The following is a 26,878-nucleotide window of genomic DNA, read 5'->3' as shown; positions in this document are numbered from 1 at the left end:
GGAGGGTGCGTAGAGCGCCCGAGTGCCAGGAAAAGAGGCGACTCCAATCAGCAGCGTCGCTCCTGGCTCACTTTCCCCGGCTGACGTCAGCTGCCTGCCTGGCTCCTCTGAGCTCTCGGCTCTCCCCTCCACCACCGCACACGGCGCCGCGTCAAAATGCTGCTCTCTGTGCCGCCCAGGACCGGAGGAGTGAACGCGTACAACGGCTACCCGGGCAAAAGCGTCAAGAAGGTAAACCTTGCTCCCCTCGCTCGCTTTTTTTTTTTTTTTTTTTTTTTGCTGTAGTAATGTCAGTCATGTTGTTCGGAGCTCGGCGCCAGTTCGGGGCCGAGTGAAGCTGCAGTGTCCTTGAGAGAAGTGAACCACAGGCGATCCCGCTTGAAACCGCACGCCTGGCTTGCTTCGCGTGCGCTTTAGTGTTTAAATGGACACAGTGTGTTCGTAAACTAACATTGCAAATGTTAAGTTGTTGCTTTGGCTCTGTTCGCTTTTTTCTCGCCCTTCTCTTCCTTTACTGCGCACCAGAATAACAACGATCCTCATCCCAACGATATCATTGGGGCCGATTCTCCTGATTTGAAATGTTATTTCTATTCCGTAATATCTACTTGGGTGATGTTTTCATTGAATTAATCCCAAGTTGGACAATTGTTTTTTTTTTTTTTTTGCTTTGCCATTCTACGCCTGGCGACATGCCCCACCCCTTCAATCGCCCTAATAATACCCGAGAGGGGCTTGCACGCAGGCTATGTGAAAGAAAGAAAAGTTCAAAATATAAATCACGTTACATGTGAGCATAAGGGCAAGATCGATGGCAGTGCAACAAATGTAAACTGGATTGTTCATATGAATAATTCATGAATTGACATTGTAATCTATTTTTAAAGATGTTACATGTACACACTTGTAGGACTTGAACACTTTCAATTGTGCTATTTCTTTAAACTACGGATTGCATGGATTTAAGACCACTTTGTGTTAAGTACTGTCTACCAGTATTTATATTAATTATGGTTGCATATGCAATGGAACAAGCTTGTCATAAATAGGAATTACGATTGAAACCCAAAGCTGTGATTGAATATGTTCAAACATTCATTTATGGCGTGGACAATGCTGAAATCAAACACCTCTTCACCGCTGTCTGCGTTACTCCCATCGCTGCCTCTCGGCTGGCTGGGATTCAGATTGCACACATTTATCGGCCTGCGTGGAATTCCTGGAATCCCGGATTCAGACAATATGCTTACTTCGAAAGAGGTTTTGCAAACATCTCCCTTGAAAGAAGATATGCACAACTTTATTTGGACACATTTTACATTGTCAGAGCGCCAAATTCGCACAGAGGCAGGCCTTGTAAATCCGGCTCCAAGTGCTAACTCCTGGTTTGTGTCTTTGACTCGGAGGAGAGGGCGGAGACGAGAAAAGGATTAAAAAATGTCTCCCTCCTTTCCTCTGCTTTCTATTAACTTCCACACATTTTTCTCCCTCACCGCCCTCCCTCCTTTCCCTTACCTTGATTTCCTCTGTACTTTAGTTCACATTGAAGAGAATTCTACCAATTCTCGGAGATCGTTGTAACTTGTCTTGAGGATGCTGGAACACTGTTTAAGACGGATTTCTTAGAGCATATGTCCACGCTGCTGCTGTTTTGTTTTCCAATAGAATTTAGATATGGGACACCAAGGATCCTCATTGTTGCTGTTTTTTTTATTTTGTTATATTTTAGTTTGCAAAAGCGGCATATAAAAACATAACTAATATGTGGTAAGATCTTCTCCATTGTGCCTTTTATTGTTTTGGTGCAAAACCGGTAAGATGTTCAAGTATTTAATTTCTTTGTCTTGTCTTGAATATTATGGAGGCAGTCAAAAATAGTGCCTGTGAAGTGCTTGAACGTTCTTTAAATTATAATGTAACGCTAGCTACACCTGTACGAGTACAAAGTAGAACCAAAACGTCAAACAATGAAAGTAATGTTGTGTTCCGAGAGTTATTAATTATAAGTATGTTTTTTTACTGTGCTTTTTAGGGTTGGGTATACTAATTTATAATTCAAAATGAGTTTTACTGTGTGTGGTTGAATTGGCTCTATGCATTAAACATTTCGGCGTTTGGCGCAAGATGTCATCTTAACGTCCGGTCGGCATGTAAACGCATAGTGACAACATGGGAAACGTGTTAAAAAGCTGACACTGAGCATAGTGGCACACTGCAGTGTTGGCTGGAGGTGCCATCTCCTCGTCATTGAAAAGTCCCCCAAAAAATTGTATGCCATTTTAACCTCGGAATGTACCAGGACTTAACTATTAACTATACCTATTACACAACCCCAGGTTATCAAACATTAACAACAGAGGTTATTTTCCCGTCAGGTGACATCCCAGTAGCTTGTAACATATTGAAAGTGGATACTGTTATGCCGTCTAACTTTTACAGCGGAAATGTGTTTAATGTGTTGTAGTGCATAAGGTCAATTGCGTCTTGAAGCAATTGATTAATGGCGTGCACCACTTGACTGCAACCAACAGAGGCGTTGTTGATTCAGACCCGATGAGTCAGCATCTAAAGAGCGATGACAGTTTTTTTTCCCCCTATTGTTACAAAGAATTGTTTGTAAATTGTGCAAAGAAATATAGAAATAAAAAGTCTGTCAGTCTGAAAAGTTCATAGGAAAAACAATAACAATTAGTTAATTTCTAATTTAATTCTCGTGTTGTAGTATCATCGTACTTGAGCTATTTAAGGTTAGATTAGATTGGACGAACTCTTAGCGACATGGAAGTGAAGAAATGTAGTAAACATGCTGTTGAATTAATACCTCTCTGACAGTGGCAATCGAAAGTGAGCATTGTTATCTTTGCATCAGCATAGTATTTGGTGCAACTCTTTTATTGGACCACAATATATTGTAATTGTAAATAAAGTAGGAAACTTGAGGATGTTAGATTTTTTCTGACATTCTCAGTGTCAGGTACACTAAAGGTTTTTACTGCAGACACAATTAGACTTACAGTATACATCCTGTCTTGTATATGAAAGTCATTGCGTCAACTGTGGCCTCCCCCTGCACTCCCACCAAATGTAATTGCCTTTTGAGTCACTGCATGCACATCATTTCCTTCTGCAAACCATTTAGAAAGTAGGTTATACTGTTTGTGTAAAGGTGCTTTTTTTTTTGTCCCTTTGCAACTATTACCTGGATAAACCTTTATCACTTTAGATGGTAGCTGTACGTGAATGTGTGTTGTGTGTGCATAGAGAAGTCTCTTGTATTTGCTGAAAACGCCTGCAGGAATTTACGATTGACAGCCTGAGCCCTAATCTTAAAGCCAACAAGCTCACCCCCAGAAGCTCCCCGCAGCAAAGAAAGAGAAACACAAACATTTGTAGATTGCAGCGGAATGGAAGGAATGCTCGGAGATGACAATGCGATGCAGGTAAAGAGCAGATTGGGGGGTGCTGTGGAGAGGGTAGCAACTCTGCCAAGGAAGTCTGGTTTTGGACTGAGGCAAAATAAAATCATACTATGACTCAGCCAACTTGCACTCAGTACAGGCACATTTTTGGCATTCACCTTTACACGGGTCGGAAACACCTGCAGCTGGGCTCAGGCCCGATCGCTGGAGCAGATGGGTAGTGGGGTTGGATGCGACTGACTGACATCCTTTTCTCACAAGGAGCCCAACATAGCACTTTTAATGAGACACTACCTTCTGACTGGAAAGCACATGAGAGGGATTAGCACTTTAGCGCCAACAAGTTCCGATCCCTATTAGACAGGCCTCACTTGCCAGGCATCAGATTGCATCTCCTTGGGCCCGCAGGTGCATCCCTCCTGATAGTCGGTGTGAAGGCAAGAGAAAGCACAGGAAGGAGCTGCGATTGTGGTTAAACAAACAGTACGGCATTGGTGCTAAAGAAGCAAGACGGAGATTAGACGGAAGGACGGCGATGAATGGGCTGTGTGATTTTCACAGGCTGCTCAAATAGAAAAAAAGGCCAAATTGTGAAAAGCTTTGAAAAATATAAATCCACGTTGGGAGTGGAGATGCAAAAAGCAGGTGTTGCCTCTCATATCTGAACTGTATAAGGATGTTAGTACAGTATTGTAAAACTTTACTTTTTTGTGTGGTTATTGTGTCTTTTGTTTTGGTTGTTCGTTGTTTGTTCAGGAGGGTTTCTTGATAAGTATTAATATTTTGTGGTAGTTGCAACTTTTTAATTGCACAATGAATGTAGAAAATATGTGTCTCACTGAATTTGATTTGTGTTTAGAATATAACCCAACACAACAGAATAGAAATTAACGGTCACTGTTAGAGGAACAAAGAAAATCCGTGGCCTAAATGTATATTACAAATCATAACTACAGGGGAAGCTGGGAGCAACAACAACAACAAAAAAGACCACTACTTGAATGGGAACATCTGTCAAGACCGAATCTGTCAGTTATTTGAAAAATCATGAGGTGTATGAATATGCTCTCTTTCAGTAATATGCTCTACAAAGTGGATGCCACTGTTTCCCACAGACCAAAAGCAACTCCTAAAATGTCTCTCTCCTTCCTACTTAGATTAGATTAAAAAAAATAATTGGGTTCCCCTCAAATGCTGCTCTTGTATGCGTTTTTTCCCGCTTCTTCTTCTTTTTACTTTGTTGGTTGAGCCTATTCTGTTGTAATTGTGCATATTACTGCTGCGACAATCTAATTTCCCTCACAGAATGAAAAAGGTGTCTAACTAGCTAGCTAGTTATCTTCATGCCTAATTCAGTAAATGCATAGTTTAGTAGTAGTAGTGTTTAGTTTTATAGTTTACAGTCTATAATAGTATAGCCTATAAACAAACAGGTAAATATCCTCCACAGTTTGACACCTTGAGGGTTTTCTCTTGCCAATAGCTCATTAGCTCCATCATTTATTTGTAATTGTGTTTTATCTTATAAAGTATATATAATAAATGAACAAACTTGATTTTTTTATACCCCTGCCTACCATCGGTAGAGGATGATCCCTCTTGTTTTGTGAGTTTGTACTGAGAAAAAAAAAAAGACTAATTTATTCAGATGTGCAGCAGTGACAATTAGAGAGTCGGAATTAGCTTGTCTGTCTGTTGACAAGTATCTCTCTGTTAACAATATGCTGGTCCTTTTGGTGTATAACAAGCCATCCCATTGTTCACAGGCCAGCCCTGCTGACCCTGACTAATCAAACAGTTCCTCCTCCTCCTCGTCCTCCGGCACTGACACAGTGGGGCAGAAACAAGGCCGAGCACTGCAATGGTGTGCAGTTAATTCACAACTATTTGTCCGAATGAACAGAAACAGGACAGGTATAGGACTCATTGTCTGGGACTTGAGCAGTGGCCTTTAGCAGCCTTGTTATAAATTCTAGTCAGAAGATTTTGAAACGCATGCTAGATCAGTTCATTATGTACATCTGTTCAATGTAACTGGATCAGAAAGTATCATATTTGTTTGGATTCATTGTTTTTAGCTGTCCTTGTGTATGTTCAAATTTTAGTTACGAAAAGTCACTTCATCAAAAAAGAAAATGTTCACACAGAACCCATGCCACCATCCGCTCTTTGCTGTTTAACCCACTCAGTGTTGCATACAGCTGGCGCCTATCCCAGCTGACTTTGGGCGAAAGGTAGACTACACCCTGGACTCATCACCAGTCAATCACAGGACACAAAACCCCACATAGAAATGTTTGTTTTCAAGAACAATGCCCTGGATGCGTTCTAACAATGCACAGATCTCACTGCACGTAGTATCCATTCCACTGCAACTATTTCAAACAGTTGTTGCAATAAAAACTGCTCCTACCCACAACATGAAAGTGTAAGAGCAGAAAATAACTCCAGACAGTTTAAATTGCATACACTTTTCATTTTTACATTAGAAACAAGTTATACATAAGCATATAAATGATGGACATGTAAATCCCGTGAGCATTAACTATGTTTTTGTGGTTGTATTTTTGCCAAAAGCCGATCGTCTTTGATGTTCAATGCTTGAAAAAAAAGTCATTTTAATTGACATTACTAACAACAATTGCTGAACCAAGAACTGGACAAAATAGACACTTGATTGAAACCTTTAGTCAAGAGTAAGTCCAGGATAACGCTCCTCACACGAGGGATAAGCCTGAGTCAGCCTTGACTTTAAGCTTAAACAAAAAATCGCTGATATATGGCTACTATTAATCATGAAGCAGGTGTCTCTTCCCTACACACAGCCTGGTATGTGACCGCTGTACCACCCATTCTGCTTTTACAGTTTCTGAGAATTTGCATGCATTTTGGGAGTATCGTACTCTAGTGCAGTTATTCTCAGTTGGTGGGCCGGGACCCAAAAGTGGGTCGCCGAGTCATTTTGGGTGGGTCGTGGACAGGTAGTAAAAAAATTAAAACATAATTCAGATTGTTAAATCTGTGACAGTTGCTTTGGTCTGTAGCCTTCATTTCCTTTAAAAAAAAAAAAAAAAAAAAGACAAACTATTGATGTTGAAAGAAGAAGACCAGTGCCTAAAAAGAAGAGATCAGTGCCAAGATATGAAATTTTATACGTACAGTTATGTAGATCCTCAGTACCTAAATGGGGTGCTTTGAAAGGTACTTCAAACCTGACTAAACATTATTGGTTCATTGATGTTTTCAAAGGCTGTTTTTAAACAATACATGTTCTTTATTGTTCCTAACTTCTGAAATAGGGGTCGCAACTTAGCAACAATCGAAAAATGCAGGTCCCACAGTGACAACAGTTGAGAAGCAATGCTCTAGTGCAGGGGTGTCAAAGTCATTTTTGTCGCAGGCCACATTGTAGTTACGGTTTTCCTCAAATCTTTAATCACCTTATCATTTTCTTTTTTGTCCTGCTCAGCTGTAACAGCCTAACAGCCGAATCACCTCATCCTATTATTACACCCGAAATTTATAAACTAGTTTTGGAATCGGAAATCAAGGGTAATGGGTTTTTAAACTATTGTTCATATTTGGTAAGACAAAAATGCTTGCGATAGCTCAATGCTATTTACGAAATATGACAATTTGAAATCTTGGTACAGATTTTAACAAGAATCATGGAAGTTGAAACACATGAATTGCCTTCGCGGGCCACATAAAATCATGTGGCGGGCCGGATCTGGCCCCCGGGCTTTGAGTTTGACACCTGTGCTCTAGTGGGTTGATAAGGCACCACATGCTCCTTAATGACCCTGTAAAGTGACTTCAGATATGTTTCTAAATATATATTCTACTTTGTTTGACGATGATTTCTAAAAACTAGCAAGGACTGAGAACTATGTAGCACTGAGCTGTGGAGATATACTGTACTGTTAAACTGTTTTTCACCATGTCAATTTTCCAAATCTTTTTCTTTTTTTTTGGAGTGGCTAAAATGGGGCCCAGTGACGCACTTGTCTGGCATTAGTCCCACCTCTCCCGCTATGTCTACCTCTACAGCATGTAGTTAGCTAGCTAGCTATGCTTACAAAACTGAAAATGCATCTTCCCTGGATCTACGTATTTACAGAACAGCACGGTGTCGTTATTTAAACTTCCAAGCGTTATGTATTTTGTGTGAGTTATTCCATATGTTGAAACGCAAAGCATTGTGGGGCATATAACTATCAGGCCCTCAATTGTCTGTCATGTAGTATGAGGCACAGGCTGATTGACATGTGTCGCAGTGGTTCATAAACAGTTGACTTCCCCTGAAGCGTCTCCGTTATGTGGACCTACACACGGACACAAGACCGAAGAGCCTTCGGAAAGCGCTAGCTGGAGGCTAGCGTCTCTCGTCGGGGTGTGGAGATCCCTATGAGGACTTGGTGGGATATATCCAGCCGAAGGCCCACCAAAAGGCTTTAAGCGGATATATTTTCACAGCGTGTGTAAGCATAAGAAAAATGCTAGACTTAGCAGTATCTGATTGACAGTTGAGCAGGGCCTGGTTTCAGTGCATTGAAGAGAAACGCCCACACCATTCGAGAGCGGACACAACGACTTGATATTTAATCGTTTTAAAGACCCATTTTATATACTTGGCAATTTTTGCAAACATTCAAATTTGATAGGGTTGTTAACAGCACTCCTCTTTGGGATGTGTCAAATTTAAGACTTTAAGATACCTGACCATTTAGTGCTCGGTTAGGTGTGGAGAAGGATTTGAAAATCAATTCAACACAGGAAGCAGAGGAGAAATGTGATGTTTTATTTTTGTCTAGTCAGCATTTGAGCAGTAGCATTATGTACCAGCTTTGATTTATCCTACGAGATTATACATTTTTGTTAAGCAAGCAGCAAACCTCACAACTTCCAGCCACCATCGGTTCACATTGGTTTTCTTACAGTGGAAGTACAATATCATTTGATGACGGTAATGCACCGTTGAGCTAGTCTGGCAACCGCCAGTAAGCTCCACAGAAGAACAATATGGAAGGACAATACATTAGATACAGTCATGTTATGTGCTCACATTTTCCTCGGTCCTCAGGTTATCCTCGGTCCTCAGAACTGTGAGGCAGATATGCTAACCAGTCGTCCACCGTGTCTGTATGCAGGTTATGTGGCAAGAAAATGTGTGTTTTTCTACAGAACAATACTGATGAGTACAATTTTGGTGTTTTAGGGGTGGGGGGTTTCCATTCATTTACATGGGAAAAGATGATTTGCGATACGAGTGTTTTGAGATACAAGCCTGGTCACGGAACTCGAGGCACCACTGTAGTTTCATTGAAGGCTTGATTAAAGTGTAATTTTCTCATTCTGCCAACAGCTACACCCAAATTGCTTTTGTCCACTAGATTACTGGAAAATGCAGATGTCTCTGATTTGATACTTTGTGGTTGTCTACAACCCTGCACTTCACTTATGAGTTTAAGATCAAATTTGGATGCGTTTATTAGCCAACCTCAGGTTTTCCAGCCACTGCTGGCTCTATATGCCTTGTATGCACTGCACAGGAAGTAATATAGTGCATAAGTGGAGGGTCATAAATCCAACTACACCACCTAAATGTCTAAATGTCTTTTCCAGCAGACATATGTGTCTCCGTCCAATCATCAGATGGCTCCACCAAGTCCGAACAGCAACAGCGGCAACACCAGCACCATCAGCAACGGCAGCAACAGCAGCAATAATGGCGGGGAGCAGCTGAGCAAAACCAACCTGTACATCCGTGGCCTCCACCCCGGAACCACAGACCAGGATCTGGTCAAACTCTGTCAGCCGTAAGTCACCCACTAAACTATTTATCCAAACTATAAATGTGCACCCAATGAATCTCTCTCTGGGCACACATGAATGAGATTAGAGGAGCTGAGGTTATTATGAACAAAGAACCGAGTGATGGCTGAATAGATGATGACTGGCTCAGTACATTTGGATGGAAAAATCCAGTTGAAGGTGAACGAGCTATGAATGATGAAACTCACTGTTGCAGTCATTTCTGGCATGGAAAAGTTTGTTCCCGTAATGACGTGCGGGGGGGCCGTGAAGGCCACTCAGTTTGTTGTAGCTGCAAACTTTCCAACAACTTGAGTCTTGCTGAATGTAATGATTTCCTGTTACATTTAAACTTGTATGAGTTGGATGATATTGTCTGTCCAGCTCTGCCCTTCTTCTAAATTCTATTAAATGCCACATGATGTTCTGGGAGTCTTCAAAGAGTGCTCTGACATCAAATAGCAGTATAAACCAATCAATTGGACATGTTTGTTGGAGCTCCAGTGTAAGTCATTAAAACAACTATGGCGGAGATGAATGATCCATGCAAGTTTAATTGAGGACTGGAGCCTGGTGATGAGAACCAGAAGAGAAGAGAAAATGTGACAAGAGGAGAAGAGTGAGAGAAAAGGAGGGAAAGGGGAGCGAGGGAGCTGGAGTAAGTAAGGGAGGGAGGAGGGAGAGGCCTGCTATTTTACAGCTGTCTGGAAGATATGGCTCACATGAGGCTGCCCAACCCTACAGGAAACGGCGAGCCCAGGGGAAAAGGGAAAGACAAACACGGCAAAGGCATGAAGGGGGTTGGGAGGTGTATGTGGATGGAGAGAATCAGAGGGGTTGGACTGAATTGGGTTCAGTTTGTGGGTCAGGTGGTATTCTGTTCTGTGGGGATGGTTCTCATATTTCTGCTTTTACAGAGCCTGATAAAATCACTGCATGAAATTTGCCTTTTAGCGCAGCACATTAGAGCCAGTGTAACTCCCTTACATGACTAGGCTCAAAGAGGATTATGTTTCCAATAACATTTACTGGAAGGAATATATTCATGAATATTATTATAGCTGCTTATTGTGTAACAACATGGTGATGTGTTCTGTATTGAATTAGACTTACTTTGCTGAACTTTGAGCATACAATTAGAGTCCAGCTCCCCTCCCCCACTCATTCTGTGTAGGCACATGAGAAGTGTGGATGGGGGTTGGCCTGCAGTTGTATCCCTGGGTGCTGCACTGTGGCTCTGGTCCATTGTTGGTTGTTGACTGCGGATGGACATCGGGCTCATCTCTGGATACTCTCCTCCCTCACACACGGCTGAGTCTCCTGCCCCCTCTTTTCCACTCGGCATCAGGTGGAGCGAAATTCAGTCAGCGGGCACCTCGCCCGTGTGTGCTGAGAACTCCCACCCTAAATATTACCGGTAGTCGTAATGGGAAGCACTCAACAACAGTATTTGCATGGCTCTGTGAAGATCTAAGAAGACATTGTTGTCAGTGCAGTGGCCGGGTATGGCTTGCAGTTGGAAATAAACCATGAAATAGTCATGCCTCACAGCAGGTCATATAAATAATACAGGTCGGCACTTAAACAACCAGTGGACTTAAGCAATGGATTTCCCATTGACACGTGACTATGTCCTTAATTAGGGATGGACATTTGACTACATTTCCGTATGGGTTACTCTTAAAAGAAATACTTACTATAGAATTTGCCAGATTAAACATGACATCACAGTTCTTCTTTAGTAAAATATTGCTGAATACTTATTAATCAGATGTATTTTGAGTCGACATGGAATGTGGCAGTGGGGCATTGTTGATGGATACGAGTGAAGGCTATGACACTGCCTCGGATGAGGGTGCTGAGTGGAATGAGAAAGGGGCAGAGAGGCAGCATTGCGCAGGACAGCCCAGGAGAGACGGATCATATTACACTGCATGCACATGCCTAGAGAAAGATACTGTAAACTATTTTACAATGTGAATATTTGATTGAATGAAATAAGGCTTCCTGTTTCTTGTTTTTCCAGCTATGGGAAAATTGTATCCACGAAGGCTATACTGGACAAGACAACGAATAAGTGCAAAGGTGAAAATGGAGCAGTGGTTGGGGGGAAAAAAATAATCTTACATCTATTGCTAAATTTGTAATCATCTTTTTAGTGAATTTTTCCAAAATATTGAATGTTAAAATATGAACTGTCTTTCCTCACATTGATCCAGACCCCTTAAAGTTTGTTCCCCCTTTTTATGAGCTTAGAGACATACTGCTTGCTCTACATGATGTTTATGGGAACATTTATTCTTGTGTATACAAGAGTAAATGAGCGGACTGCAGGTTACACAGAGGTCATCCCGGTTAGATGAATACGAACACATATTATGTAGAAGCAAAGTGAATCATAGTTTAATAAGTTATATTGCTTTTATGCTTTCTCTGTAAGGCAGTTTGTTCTGTTCCCTGCATGTTCACTGTACATTGCTAACAAGTGTTTATTGAGTGACCCTCTGCAGAGTCACACTTACACTACTCGTGTCTTAAAATTATACATATATGCCGCAGTATGGATTGTTACTGAAGGTACTGTATATCTTATTGTGTTTTCGCAGGCTATGGCTTTGTTGACTTTGACAGTCCAGTCTCGGCTCAGAAGGCAGTGACAGCACTGAAGGCAGTGGGCGTGCAGGCTCAGATGGCCAAGGTACCAGCTTCACTGGCTATGTCAATAATTCTTATTACTACCTGCAATCTGTTAAGCAGACTTATAGAAAGTCTTATTCGTCATTTTAAATGTTAGCAACAGTTTGGACACTATTGTTTATTTTAAAAAAGTATTTGGACATGTGATCGCTGCACGTTTAGGAAATGAAAATGGAAGAATGTACAAGTGTAGGCTGCAGCTGTCACAATGTGGGAACGATTGTGCATTCATCCAGAAACAAAAATCTGTGAGGGACGTCAGTGGTTACTGAGAGAGTGTTTGATAGGCTTGAGGTAGGGTCAGGTTCTTTCACACTAAACTCATCCAATGGTGCCCTTCTCCTAAATTGTTAAAAGCATAGAATTGTCCAAAATTATTTTATAAACACCTATCAGTGTTTTTTTTTTTCTTTTTTTTCTGTGGTACATCTCAACTGAGATTTTTGTATGTTCGGGAGGAGCTAAGTTTAGCCTGAGTTACTCGTGGAAGTTATGGAGAGTCTTGGGCAGTGGGCATGTACTACATACGCATTTTCTGGGAACTCAAATCATGTGTAGGCTAAGCCTTTTATTCTTAAGGGTAATGTAAGATGACTTTGAAATTATATTAAACTGTTTTAGGCGGCACGGTGGGAAAACTGGTGAGCACATCTGCCTCACAGTTGTGAGGACCGGGGTTAAAATCCCGGCCCCGCCTCTGTGGAACCATTTGCATGTTCTCCCGGTGTCTGCGTGGGTTTTCTCCAGGTGCTCCGGTTTCCTCCCACATCCCAAAAACATGTGTGGTAGGTTAATTGAAGACTTCAGTCACCTACCATGCAAACTCCACACAGGTGGGATTTGAACCCCAGTCCTCAGAACTATGAGGCAGACGCTCTAGCCAGTCACCACCGTGCCGAAACAAAGAGCCAAAATATATTCTTGTCAATGAAAGCATATTCCCAGTTGTGTCCATAGCACAATGTGCAGGCATGCTGTTATTTCCGAACGTACCATCCACAAACATGAACTGTGCTGACACTTTGCCCCCACCAGGTTAGCATTGCCGTAGGCACGTGGCTGACACAATGTGTCGTATCTACGATGACTATGATCAATGCAATTGCTTACTTCCGGTTTCCATTTTTTCGGCGTTCTGCCTTTGACGTTGAGTCATCGCCAACTTTAAGGGGTTTCAAAAATGACGAGCTCATTTTTAAAATGTAAGGAGTCGAAAGTACATATATTTGTGTTTAAAAAGTAAGGAGTACAAGTAAAAAGTTGCCAATAAAAAGAAATGCTCAAGTAAAGTTCAGACACTTGAAAAATCTACTTAAGTACAGTAACGAAGTAAAAGTACGTCATTACTTCCCACCTTTGGTTACAAGTGTGGTCACGGAACAAACGAATCTTGTATCTCAAAGTACCAATGTATATGAATAAGTGTCCCAAAAAAATCTTTGTGCATAAATAGTATTTTCCCAAGCTGCATCAGGCTCCTTCCTGTTTTTCTCTTTGTCATATACGAGCCATGCTGAACAACAAAAAGCCAATTAAGCCAGCGCTTATGTGCGCGTGCATGTGTATGTGCGTTCACATTGACGTGCATGGGTGTATGCTTCAGCCAGTGTATTTATGGGTATTAATGCACAGTAGAATACGTGGGCACACAAACACATGAATGCACATATGCACAATTGTGTATGACGTGCTTGCATATATGTGTGTGTGTGTCATGCTTCATAGTGGTGGCAGCGCTATGGGGAGCGTTTCCCTGTACAAAGGAGCTGCCTGTTCTCCCTGGTGGCATCTGACTCAGTGTCTGAGCAGCTCCCCAGTCAGCAGGGCCCAGTGCCCAGCCGTCCGCCCTGTCAACACGTACACATACGCACTCACAGAGGAAGAGCGGTAGAGAACCGCACAGATATTTCAATGGCCTTGCCTCAAACAGATTATAACACTCTCTCTCACATCCACATGCATCGCTGACACCCTGGGAAAGCCGATCTGCCGTTAAGCTGGATCACTGACATTCATACGGCTTCCTTCCCGCTCACAAAATAACTTGATTTTCACTCACCGCTTCACGGTGTGTTTACAAAATGGCTTATGTTTGCGTCAGATTACTCTCGGGCTCATTGGCGCTTGAAAACCCCAGCGGCTCTCCTCTGCTTTCGCTGTCATGGTCTTGAAGGGAGGAGCAGGAGGAGGTGGCGTGCCAGGGTGGGTGCGGGGACTCACCTTCACCGCAGGTCACAGCTGTCACACATGCATTACTAATGGAATGGAAATTAATTCGCACTGCGTTTACAAATTTTAATCCCATCTACAGTCGGAGATAATGAATATGCATTGTGGTCATAAGGCTGCGCACACACCTACACACCTTATCTTTAATGATATTGTGCTGCTTTGTTAAGTTAAACGCATTGGATAGTAGGTTTATTTTCTCATTATTTGAAGTTTTGCCACAGCATCGCTGTGCGATTTGCACAAGAAAACAAAGCTACCTACTATTTAGGGTCTTTGGTTCAAGGTCAGTATCATCACGCGTTATCACACAGGCATGGTTGCATGCACTTGTGGGAAGTAACAAAGTATAAATTAGACTTCACACCGATTTTATCGGGCTGATCGGTATCGGCCGATCGGCTTTAATGTCATAATTCGCCGATTGATCGGCTCCGCGAAAGACATTTCGCCGTGTGCACAGTATATTTGAATCCAAAAGCTCGTCTATTTTTAGCCTTGTCGTGTGTCTTTTGATGTAGTACTGTAAATATCTGACGGCCAATGAAGTTATTTAAAAAAATAATAAAAATGTCGGCAGTTTGGGACAAACAACACGTACGAGACAGGCAACACGTAATGCCCTGAGACAAATTTTCTCTTTCATAATTGCAATGTAAGACGACTGCAATAAAATCTTGTATTCCGATACCCCCGCATCCCGTTTTTTAAGATCATTGGGCTTTATCTTGTCAACTCTAATGCGACCGGATACACTCGCGTTACCGTTACCGTGGCGACGACAACAAGAGTGGAGCGCGCCAACTTTGTATTATAAGGACAAAATGGGGGAAAACGTGTGTTGGTGTTCACCGGTGCTCAGGACAGGAGAGGACGTTCGTTTAAGGTTTGCTTGAGGTGTGTTCCCGTATTTTGAACACGATATGGCTCGCAAGCAGGCAACAAAACATTACATAGCCTAGCAAGCTAGTGGTAGCACGAACGGTTGGACGTAAACATGCCGCCCTCCTGTCGAATCATGCTCTAAAGTTTCGGTGTGGGTGAAGTCATTTAATTCAAAATAAAGTAATTTAATTACAGTAAGTTAGCAACCATTATTTCTGTCATGTCACAAAAAGTGGATACATTAATTATTGTATTTACTTCCTGCCATCTAATAGAAGACCATTCATTTGTTCTGTCTGTCACTATGCCTCACTGGCATAAATAGAAGAACAAAGATACATTATTTATTGTAAATATAATTTTTGGAGCAATTAAGTACACAAGTATATACAGTAAATGAACAGGTCATTTAAATAGACACATTCCTCCATCTTGTGTACGGATCTGTGATTGGTTATCGTTTTTTTAAACTCGATGATCGCTGATTGGCCCCAAAAATCCTGATCGTGTAAAGCCTAGTATAAATACTTGATATATTTCGGGTATCTGTACTTGAATATGTATTTTTAGAAGACTTGTTACTTGTACTCCCTACATTTGATAACATATTTGTACGTTCTACTCCTTAAACTACAAAAACCAGAAGAAGCATAAGCTTCTGGTGTTCAAACAATCTTCGTCTAATCTGAAAAAAAAAACACATACATGTAAGGTGTATTTTTTCAGTTGTTATCATGAGCTAATTTAGCCTTTTTTTGTTACAGTATGTTGTTTTGTTTTCCTTCTGCAGAATATTTTGGTTGTCAGTTCAGTCCTATCCTGTCAGAATTCAGCAAAAGCAAAGCTATGTCCAGTGATACTTCTTCTCAGTACGAACACGATGCAAGTTAGAAAAAGAGGAAAACTATTTTGTGTGCAGAATTTGTTTTTACTGTGGTTCCAAGTCATCAACACAGGAATTGTATAAAACAGCCTGTAAAATGTATTTTTTACTTTTTAGTTTCATACTTAAGTACCTTTCAGTCTGTACTTTTTTTTTTTTTTTTAAAGTAAGAGTTGAATCAGTACTTCTTGTTTTTACTACTGTCTCTTTTTTTTTACACAAGTACCTGTCCTTTAACTTATGTACAGAGTGTGAATCCTTTTTGCAGTGTGATTGTACAGGATGTAACTTACCACCTATGAAACAAAAAAATAAAAATGGCCTGATGCAGAAATGATGAGAGCCCCATAGTGCTTTTAGAGGCTTTTCAGGTCATTTCCAAAGCACTTTTTCCAAGTTGTACCAGCTGTGATTTTCAACTGATTCTAATAGCACAAAAGGATTTTAGATCATCTGTGGAGGAAGAGTTGTTGGAAGCTAATACTGCGTTGATATCATTACCTGGATCCTGTGCTCTTTATCCTTTTAGGAGGACAGTCCTACACATTAGTCTGCCCTCTTTGTAATACAGTGTTCCCCCGTTATAGTGCGTTTCTTTGTTTCTGTCGTCCTTTCTAAGCATCCATCCATCCATCCATTTTCTGAGCCGCTTCTCCTCACTAGGGTCGCGGGCGTGCTGGAGCCTATCCCAGCTGTCATCGGGCAGGAGGCGGGGTACACCCTGAACTGGTTGCCAGCCAATCGCAGGGCACATAGAAACAAACAACCATTCGCACTCACAGTCATGCCTACGGGCAATTTAGAGTCTCCAATTAATGCATGTTTTTGGGATGTGGGAGGAAACCGGAGTGCCCGGAGAAAACCCCCGCAGGCACAGGGAGAACATGCAAACTCCACACAGGCGGGGACGGGGATTGAACCCCGCACCTCAGAACTGCGAGGCTGACGCTCTAACCAGTCGTCCACCGTGCCGCCCCTTTCTAAGCAGTCATTTTTTAATCGTTTTTTTACAGAACACTTCAAACTAGGAAATTTAGAGTGTAACATTTACAATTTCTCTGGTAGCTTTCGTCGAGTACTTTTGTCACTGTTGTGATTCTGTCGCCCTTTCTTACTCCTCATTGGCCTCTGCTTTCAGCAACAAGAGCAGGACCCCACCAATTTGTACATTTCCAACCTGCCGCTCTCCATGGACGAACTGGAGCTAGAGAACATGCTGAAGCCCTTCAGTCAGGCCATTTCCACGCGCATCCTGCGGGACGCCAATGGAATCAGCCGGGGAGTGGGCTTTGCCAGGTACATACTCTGGATATTTCATCATGTCGGGAAGAAAGAAGAGAAAAAAAAAAACAGCCGGCTTGGTCACCATGCGTGCGCCAAACATTGACACATGAAAATGTCTCAAAGATACAGATATTTTTTTTCAATGTCAAATTTGTGCTTTGACCCAATAAAGGTTTGGAAATATTGTCCTAATCAGATGCTTATTTGTCTGCACCTAGAATGGTGTCAAAGTTTGATGATCATTTGTATTATCCACCGTGAAAATGGGGGTGCGAGGGTCCGTTAATGTATTTATTTATTTTGCAGGATGGAGTCAACAGAGAAATGTGAGGCCATCATCCAGCATTTTAATGGAAAATATATCAAGATTCCACCTGGAGTTTCAGGTGACTGATTTGTGTTACAATATGTGTTGAGGGGACAGTTTGTTTTGTTTTGTTTTGTTTTTATTTGTTTTTTGAAAAAGACATTTTCCACTCTCTGGGGATGAGCTCAAACAAAGTGGGGAAACTATGGTGATCTTATTTATTAAAGGGGGGTGGGGGGGGGGAGATTCAAAATAACTATTCAAAAGCTACCTGGCCCCATGTGAAAAAGTAATTGCCCCCTAAACCTAATAACTTGTTGGGTCAGCCTTAGCAGCAACAACTCAGATCACCATTATCTGTTAGTGGCAATGAGTCTTTCACATCTTTGTGGAGATATTTTGGTCCACACTTCCATTTTTTTGTTTTAATTCAGCAACACTGTAGGTGGTGGAGGGTGACCTTTTTAGGGTCATGCCACAGCATTTCAATCGGATTCAAGTCCGGACTTTGACTAGGCAACTCCAAAACCTTTAGTTTTTTTAAGCCATTCAAAAGTTGACTTGCTGGTGATTGTTGTCCTGCTGCAGAACCCAATTGCGCTTCAGCTTGAGGTCACGAACTGATATTCATCCATCCAACCATGAATATTCATCCATCCATCCATCCATTCTCAATGTCGCTTACCCTGTTCAGGGTCACAGGGTGCTGGAGCCTATCCCAGCTGACTTTGGGTGAAAGGCGGACTACACTTTGAACTCGTCGCCAGTCAGTCGCAGACACAGACAACCACTCACATTTACACCGTCACTGAGTGGGAACTGAACCCGTGTTGCCTGTACCGAAGTCAGGCAAATGCACCACTATACCATCAGTAAAAGCTGAATATTCTCCTTCAGGATTTTCTAGCAAAGACCAGAATTAATGGTTGGATCAATCACAGCAAGTCGTCCAGGTCCTGAATTGGAAAGCAGCCACAGACCATTACACTACCTTAAATTTACATCAGATATAATGAGACACACACATTCCAAAAAGTTCAACTTTTGTCTCACCAGTCTATAGAATACTCTCCCAAGTCTTGAGAATCATTCAGATGTTTTTTTTTTGTTTGTTGGTTTTTGTTTTCCGCAAAAGTAAAATGAGCCTTTATGTTCTTTTTGTCAGCATTGGTTTTCGCCTCAGAACTCTGCCGTGGATACCATTTTTGCCCAGTCTCTTCCTTATTGTTGAGTCATGAACACTGACCTTAACTGAGGCTTGTGGTTGTCCTAGGTTCCTTTGTTACCTCTTGGATGAGTCGTCGCTGTGCTCTTGAGGTAGTTTTTGTAGACTGGCCTCTCCTGCGAAGGTTCACCGCTGTTCCATGTTTTTGTCATTCTCACCGTGGTTTGCTGGAGTCCTAAAGCTTTAGAAATGGCTTTTGGAAGCCTTTCCAGACTGATAGATGTCAATTACTTTATTTCTCATCTGTTGTTGAATTTCTTTGGATCATGGCATTTTGTTGCAGCTTTTTGAGATGTTTTGCCCAACTTCATTTTGTCAGACAGGTTCTCGTGATTTTATGATTGAACAGGTCTGGAGGTAATCAGTCATGGGTGTGCCCAGTGAAAATGAACTCAGCTTTCCAAACAATGTGATTACTCAGAGTTAATTAATGATTTAACAAGGGGGGGCAATTACTTTTTCACACAGGGCCAGGTACAGCAGCTTTGAATAGCCTTTTTTTCGGAATAAATAAAATCAACATTTAAAAAGTGGATTTTGTGTTTACTTGGGTTATCTTTGTCTGATATTTACATGGGAATAACGATCTTAAACAAAGTGGGGAAACTATGCAAAATAATTTGAAAAGGGTGCAAATACTTTTTCACGGCACTGTATTCATCCATCCTCCATTTTCAGTACCGCTTATACATATACACATATAAACAAACAATCATTCGCACTGACATTCACACCTATGAGCAATTTGGAGTATTCGACCTCACCAAATTTTCTGGCCAAAAAAAACAAACAAACAAAAAATATATATATTTTGTCTTAAGTGATGGTGAAAAGTATTTGTCATTTTCTTTTTTCTTTTGACATTTTGAAAATGATCCCTGACAAGTTTTAGGAAATATAATCTTTTTCTTTGTTCGGAACATACATTAGTCTCTTTCACTATCTTATGGTAATGCAAAAGTAAAGTCATAATTACTGTAAGTATTTTTATAAAAAGACTTGTAACCCATAAATAGAAATGAAAATTTAAAAACAAAAAAAGAGAACAATCAACAAAAAAAAGAGAATGTACTACAGTTTACAGTAACTTCAAATTTGTGTATGAATAATTTGGGGCTGTACCGTCATAGAAGTGCATATTCAGTACTTCTTCTAATAAAACATTATTCAATCTCCTGGTTATAGTTCCACCAGAGCCTTTATTGTGTAAATTTGCTGATGGAGGCCAGAAGAAGCGTCAGAGTCAAGGAAAATATCTACAAAATGGACGAAGCTGGACCAGAGATGGAGAGAACGTGAGTTCCTTTTTCCAAAGTGTGACTCTTAGATAGGTTTGTGTACTACACGATAAGAAGAAAAAATGATTGGAAATGGTAGAGTTAGGAAATTGTAGAGTTAGTGTATATTAATATAGATATTAAAAGGAGGATAAAAGTGACATGTGCATTATTGATATTGATTGATATACAGTATGTGTGTACTGTGCACCAAAGAGATTCAATTATAGAAGTAAAGTATAGGGCACAGGAAGTATAGGACACAGGAAAACATGAAACAAAACTAAATATAATCTAAACTAAACAACACAGACCATGACAGTAGGCATGTTTGTGTTGAATTGCATTTGTGCATGTATTTGACCATGTAGGGTGAATGCTATTGTGGTGGAGATATGTACTGTGTGGAAGAAAATAGACATGTTGCAATGTACAACTGTAACTCAAAGAACAACTTAACTCTACAATTATATATATTTCAGATTTGATTCCTAGTATGTTTGATGTTATTGTAAGCCACTGTAACATTATGCACGGTCTGAACATTAATACTGCGCTTAAATGTAGGAACATCAAAAAACTGTACTTGGAATGAATGATTCAATTCAAATGCATAACATTTGCTTCGTTTTATCTGCTGTCTGCAGCCAGGTCGGTATTGCAAATGAGAACCTGTTCTCAGTTGCCTTAACTGGATAAATAAAGGTTAAACAAATGTATAGCAAGTGAATAATAATTGTACTTACTGTGCATACCTTTTTTTAAAATATCCATCCATCCATTTTCTGAGCCGCTTCTCCTCATTAGGGTCGCGGGCGTGCTTGAGCCTATCCCAGCTATCATCGGGCAGGAGGCGGCGTACACCCTGAACTGGTTGCCAGCCAATCGCAGGGCACATACAAACAAACCACCATTCGCACTCACATTCACACCTACGGGCTATTTAGAGTTGTCATTTAACCTATCATGCATGTTTTTGGGATGTGGGAGGAAACCGGAGTGCCCGGAGAAAAGCCACGCAGGCACGGGGAGAACCTGCAAACTCCACAGAGGCGAGGCCGGGGAATGAACCCCGGCCCTCAGAACTATGAGGCAGACGCTCTAACCAGTCGTACACCGTGCCGCCGTTTTAAAATATACACTTCTTAAATATTCAATTCAAATGTATTGAACTTTTGAACTTGAACTATTGTATTGAAGAGAGCCAGTGTACCACGAGTTTGAGAATCACTCTACTGCACTTATCCCTTCTCATTTTCCCTCCAGGCTGGAATGACCCTCACATACGACCCCAGCACAGCCTTACAGAATGGGTCAGTAAGCAACAGTGTGCATGGGCACACTCCGATGGGACTGGGTTCGTGGTGTGTTGACTAGAAACTCTATTTTCTCTGCAGGTTCTACTCCTCTCCTTACAGCATCACTCCCAACCGGATGATCGGGCCAACTTCCCTTTCTCCTTACATGCATTCACCTGTGTCCGCCTACCAGGTACGCATAAGCGGTTATGGAAAGTCGCTCCCATTCAAAAAAAAGTCAACCTATCTTGTGCTTTGTGTCAGCTTTCAAACGTGATCAATTTCTTATGTTTGCTTCGTTGCTAGGTACATAACCCCTCCTGGCTACACCACCAGTCATACATCATGCCGCCCACTGTGAGTATCTCATATCTGATAGCCACCTGCTCCATTTCTCTTTTTTTACGCTTTTGGTAAGCAAGAACACAATTGTGTTGTTTTCTTAAAGGGAGCAGTCCTGACGCCAGGGATGGACCACACCATGTCCATCCAGCCCACGTCGATGATGGGGCCACTGGCACAGCAGCTCAGCCACCTCTCACTGGGAAGCAGCGGCACAGTCAGTAATCTGCGCAATGTTAACCGCATTCAGTCACGTTCCCACCAGTCAGCATCCATCTGGCTTGCAGGTCTACTGGGATGTGTAGACAACATTGTGATGTGTAAATCAGGGGTCGGCAAACATTTTGCCCAAGGGCCACATTTGATTTGTAAAACGGACTGAATGGTCAGTACATTCGTAGATAAGGTTAATAAAGTGTTAACGTGTATGTAATGTAAGCAAAACAGTTTATTTTAAATAATGCACGAATACACTCTTTATGTATGTATTTTTACATGTGTTTGTTAAATATATATTTTAAAGTATTAAAATAATTATATAGTTCTCTTAAATCACCTTTCCGGGCTCGCGTGTGTGGAGTTTGCATGTACTCCCCGTGCCTGCGTGGGGTTTCTCCGGGTAATCTGCTTTCCTCCAACATCCCAAAAACATACATGGTAGGTTAATTGAAAACTCTAAATTGCCCCTAGGTGTGAATGTGAGTGCGATTGGCTGGCAACCAGTTCAGGGTGTACCCCGCCTCTCGCCCAGAGTCAGCTGAGATAGGTGCCAGGACACCTGTGACCCTAGTGAGGATAACCTGTAGGGGAAATAGATGGATGGATGGATGGATGGATGGATAAAATTAGGCTTGAAAATGGTGAAAAATCTAGCCGTTGTCTCTGCTCTTGAATGCTGCTGAATGTGCTAAAACCCCGCCCCATTAAATTATCAACTGTCAATCATACACAGCACCTGTACTACAACCTGTAAAAATGGATGCTATTTTGTTTAGCATCTTTCTTATGCCTAGACATAACTACATGTTTTAGCCATGAAAATAAAAGCCTCCAGTGGCTGGAATATATCCCACCGGGGACATTGCGGGGCTTTACTACGCCGGGACAAGGAGGTGCTCTAAAGCGGCCATGCCAGCCCGTAGCCCTGGTCCACATGAATCACGTCAGAGTTAAAAAAAAAAAAATGTGTTTAAAAGAAAAGAAATGACTAAGCTGTTCTGCTTTCTCCCTGTGACGTGCACACTAATGGCCGACAACAAGGTATTCTAAAGCAGCCACACCAGCGGATTATCTGAAGGGAAGATGGATTTTTGGGGTATAGTCATAGCTAGCTAGCTAACTGCAAGCTGATACAAACAAAAGCACTCGAGTTATTTTATAGTGGCTCATGCTGGACACCAAAGCGTGTCACTAAGCTCATTAGCCACGCCCCCAAAAAATCAGGAAAACTGAAGGGGAAAAAAACAAGAGTTTAATGCTATAGCTACACAGTTTAATACTACATAGTTGTCAGTCTTTTCACGTTTTCAGCAATTATCGTCAAACGTATATTTACAAACACATTTACAGGGTCTTTAAGTACAGTAACCAAGTATTTGGCTGTCGCCTTTCGGGGTGTTCAAACTTCAGGGCGCCACTGTATACAGTTAGCAATGAAGCCATCCTGTCTTTATCTTTTTCAGTACATGCCTGCAAACACATCTATGCAAGGGACGTACGTTCCCCAGTACACCCAAGTGCCTCCCACCAACATCTCAGTTGAGGTAAGCACACATCGTGAGTCCAACATACAATACTGGAAGTGTATGCTACTACAAACAATCCCTCATGGGGCTCATATCCACTTACTACATTTCAGGAAAGTGCCGTCCAACAGCCTGTTGCAATAGAGACGCCCACTGAACACACAAGCTACTCTTACCAGCATAACAAGTGAAGACAACAGTAAGTTGGAATCTTTGCCAATATGCATACTTTACCTTTTATTTTTCCATCTCTAAAAGCCACATTTGTGTTGTCAGATCTCTCTTTTGAAGAGCAAGGACTGTTACACAGAAAGGACTCTTTTTATTTTTTTTTAATTTTCAAGCAACACTTTTACTCCAGTCTGATAAAGATGGTGAATGTCAGGCTATATGGCGCTTGGATGGACAGAAGTAGGCAACTCTATTTTGATAAACACACATTTCAAGCAAACATGTTTTGTTCTGTTGTGAGCTACAATGATATGACCTTTTCTGTTTGCTTTTTGTTGTACATATTTTTGTTTTGGGTGTGATTCTCGCTTCTTGTTCCCTAAATGGTTGTAAAACACTAAGCTTAAAAAAAAATCCAAATTGAGTCATTTAAAGAGCCATTCACTCACAATCTTGACAGATAACACTCCTCAAATTGGGGCGAGTAGGGGGATGATACAGTGGCAGTTGAGTCAGTTATGAAACATAATCAGAAGAGACAGGGAAGTGTTGCTCTCAAGTCATTTCCAGATGCAACCATCTACGACGACGCTTCAGACAATCAGACAATTCCTGTAAACACGGTGCTTGATTACGGAGAGAAGAGCAACATTGATTAAAATCATTCCAGTGAATACATTTGCTCTCCACACAGAGCTGCCTGTACATAGAACAGTTGATGTACTAATCACGTTGAGTTCCGTAGTACGGTAATCCCTCATTTCTTTTTAATATTCTGACTGTCTGCCTGCACATCACAACTGGTGCATTTTTTACACCTGGATCATTTTATTAAAAAAAAAAAAAAAAAAAAAAAAAAAAAAGGCTGACGTCTCCCAATCTTCCACTTGTTTTTCAGCCAAACTGTCTAATCCATAAAGTAAATATGGACATCAAGTGTAAAAAGCTTAGCTCTGACTTTTTGCGGCAGTTTGCATGATTTCTTACTGGCATTTTTCTGAGTCTGCTTTTTGTTTTTTTTGGTGCTGTTTTTGTATTATTTAAATGTTTTCTATTTTATTCATTTATTATGCTTTTCAGATTCATCCTATTTTTCAAAGAAACCTTGATTTTTATTTTTGATAGTGTGTTGTGTTCATCAAATAGATGTTTCCATCTTTATGATATGTTTGCACACTTTGTTGTTTTATTTGACTTTCTGTGTCATTCTGATTTCAATCAGTGTCAAAGAGGCTTTAATTTTTCTTTCCAGATGTTTCTCTTTTGTCTGTTACAAACTTCAAGAGCTTGACTCCTGATCTGGAATCAATTCTTTGTTTTTGAGGCTACATTTACACAATGTTCCCGGCAGCCTAATACTGTATGCCCGAAACAAAGTGCGGCATAGGATAATGGCCATTTTTTTTGTCAAGTCTTGTAAAGTTTTCTCACAGTGTATCACTGTGTCCATGACGGGCAGTGGAAAAAGGGCACTACATTTTGGCCCTCGGTTTACCACAAATGCCAACTTCGTTCCATCCTGGCTCGTCCCATTCTGATGGATGAAATGTGAACAGCGGGCAGCTTTGGAGCATTTATTGCCGCAACTAAGTCATATGAAGCTCATGGCGCGGCCCCAGCGTCGGCGTCAGTGCACCGCCATGCATGTATACTGCTACTCACTAAATATTTGAGAATGGGTTTTCTGTCAATAACTAATTCACTCATCGATATTTTGTCCCACACCATGCAAAATAGTGCGTTATTCACATAAAATGCAAATGCACACATATTCATCAATAAAGCAATTGCCATGGCGGGCAATGTAGGCGAATAGAACTAAAAACATTAGCTTTAGAAGAGTTGTTGGTGGCAAATGTGATATTTTGTTGTAAAAATATGCCGACCGTCTTTAAAGTTGTGTTACGCCCTATTACGTACTGTACTGTAAAGTTTGTGTTCAACCCGTCTTACAACGGCGGACTAGGTTTCTCAATGTTTTGACAATTTAAACATCTCACCGGGAATCCACAGCAATCACAGCACGTCACGTTTGCCCATCCCATCCCCCCACGTTGTGACACAACTGTCCCGTTTCGTCCTTAGCGTCCTGAAACGGGGCTGCCATGGCTGCCAAGAACATAGTGTAAAAGTAGCATGAAGGTTTAGATGCTAAAAACAAACTTACCTCATCCACAGATTCAGTTTTGTATAAAAGGCTTGCAGGCAATAAGCAGTTTTAGTGGGCTGTTCACAGCTGGTACTGTGTCAATATATCCTGTACACCTTCCGTCCAAACATCGCTAATCCTGTCCAAGGTCTGATGAACTATGCAATTAATTTATTGTCCTTACAAATGCAATAGTGCAGTTACCTACACTTCCCAAAAAAGAAATGACCTCACAGTAGGCCTAGAGGCGCACTTATATAATACAGCGACAAATAGAGACTGCAAAAAAAGGGAACTTGTTGTGTCACGATGTGGTTTTTTTTTTACTGTAGAAACGCTACAATCTCGTCGACATTGAGGCATTTACCAGCCGGCATTGACAGTTTTGTTTTGCTAAGGTCGCCCATGTCTTGTGTGGTCTGTTGGTGTTCCTTCTCACCCTGCAATTGACCTTTCGCTAAGCCACACCCCGGACACACCGACTGGCCAATCAAAGCGAAAGGGCAATTGAAGTCATCTCCGTGAACCATAAAGCTGCTCCAGCTCGTTTTCAGGGCTAAATTTCGAATCACGGTAATGCCTTAGATCCACTGGAAAGATGGAACTGATTGGCTGACTTGAAATGGTCACGTTGTTGGTTATGTAGAGCCACTTGGAGCTTACATCTTTGACACAAAGTCACATTCAGTGCATTTTATTGTCGCTTTGTGTCCACGGTCATTCCATTTTTTTTTTGTTATTCAAAATGTTGAGGTGGCTCACTGGGATTAATGATCGATTGCTGCTAATTTTGGATAACTCCGTTTTTTAAATCTTTTGCTACATCAAATATTGGGGTCAGTTCACATTTCAATTTGTGTCTGTGCCATGATGCAGCCCTTCACACCTGCTCCTTCGGAGAACCTCAACAGCTATTAACTTTGATGAACTGTCCATTTTTTAAATAAATGTTGACCTCCACCAAGGAGGCTTATGTTTTCACCCATGCGTGTCAATTTGTTTGTGTACTGCAAAAGCTAATTTTACATACATCTGCTCAAAGATTGTTTAGTTTTCTGACATATCGATAACATGAATTATAAATCAAATTTGTTTTTTAAAAATCATAAAGTCCAGCATACCATGCATGGGCCTTTGCAGAGGTGTCATCTCT

At 41.3% G+C, this 26,878-nt stretch overlaps 1 protein-coding gene across 2 annotated transcripts; it reads left to right on the top strand.

Annotated features, from left to right (window-relative positions):
* On the top strand, nt 1-26,706 carry rbms2b (RNA binding motif, single stranded interacting protein 2b). Of its 2 annotated transcripts, none has more exons than XM_061675714.1 (14): nt 1-231; nt 9,048-9,238; nt 11,260-11,318; nt 11,840-11,931; nt 17,066-17,223; nt 17,518-17,597; nt 19,929-20,038; nt 21,287-21,333; nt 21,418-21,511; nt 21,625-21,675; nt 21,767-21,877; nt 23,343-23,423; nt 23,519-23,604; nt 23,682-26,706. In XM_061675714.1, the coding sequence occupies exons 1-13, from the start codon at nt 157-159 to the stop codon at nt 23,594-23,596; spliced, it is 1,227 nt and encodes a 408-aa protein (XP_061531698.1). In that variant the 5' UTR covers nt 1-156; the 3' UTR covers nt 23,597-23,604; nt 23,682-26,706. The 2 variants fall into 2 exon arrangements, with proteins under 2 accessions (XP_061531698.1, XP_061531690.1); XM_061675706.1 differs by having other exon boundaries at nt 9,045-9,238.
* Nucleotides 26,707-26,878: the final 172 nt, after the last annotated feature.

Source organism: Phycodurus eques, chromosome 1 (genome assembly GCF_024500275.1).
Source record: "Phycodurus eques isolate BA_2022a chromosome 1, UOR_Pequ_1.1, whole genome shotgun sequence".
In the NCBI taxonomy this organism is placed as follows: domain Eukaryota; kingdom Metazoa; phylum Chordata; class Actinopteri; order Syngnathiformes; family Syngnathidae; genus Phycodurus; species Phycodurus eques.
This window is presented reverse-complemented; position numbering and strand designations above follow the sequence as displayed.

Excerpts from the sequence above, each read along its gene's own strand:
- rbms2b (XM_061675706.1), top strand. The coding sequence starts at position 157 with ATGCTGCTCTCTGTGCCGCCCAGGACCGGAGGAGTGAACGCGTACAAC. Across the intron at positions 9,239-11,259 it reads CTGGTCAAACTCTGTCAGCC|CTATGGGAAAATTGTATCCA; the intron begins GTAAGTCACCCA and ends TTGTTTTTCCAG. Across the intron at positions 21,878-23,342 it reads CACTGGGAAGCAGCGGCACA|TACATGCCTGCAAACACATC; the intron begins GTCAGTAATCTG and ends TATCTTTTTCAG.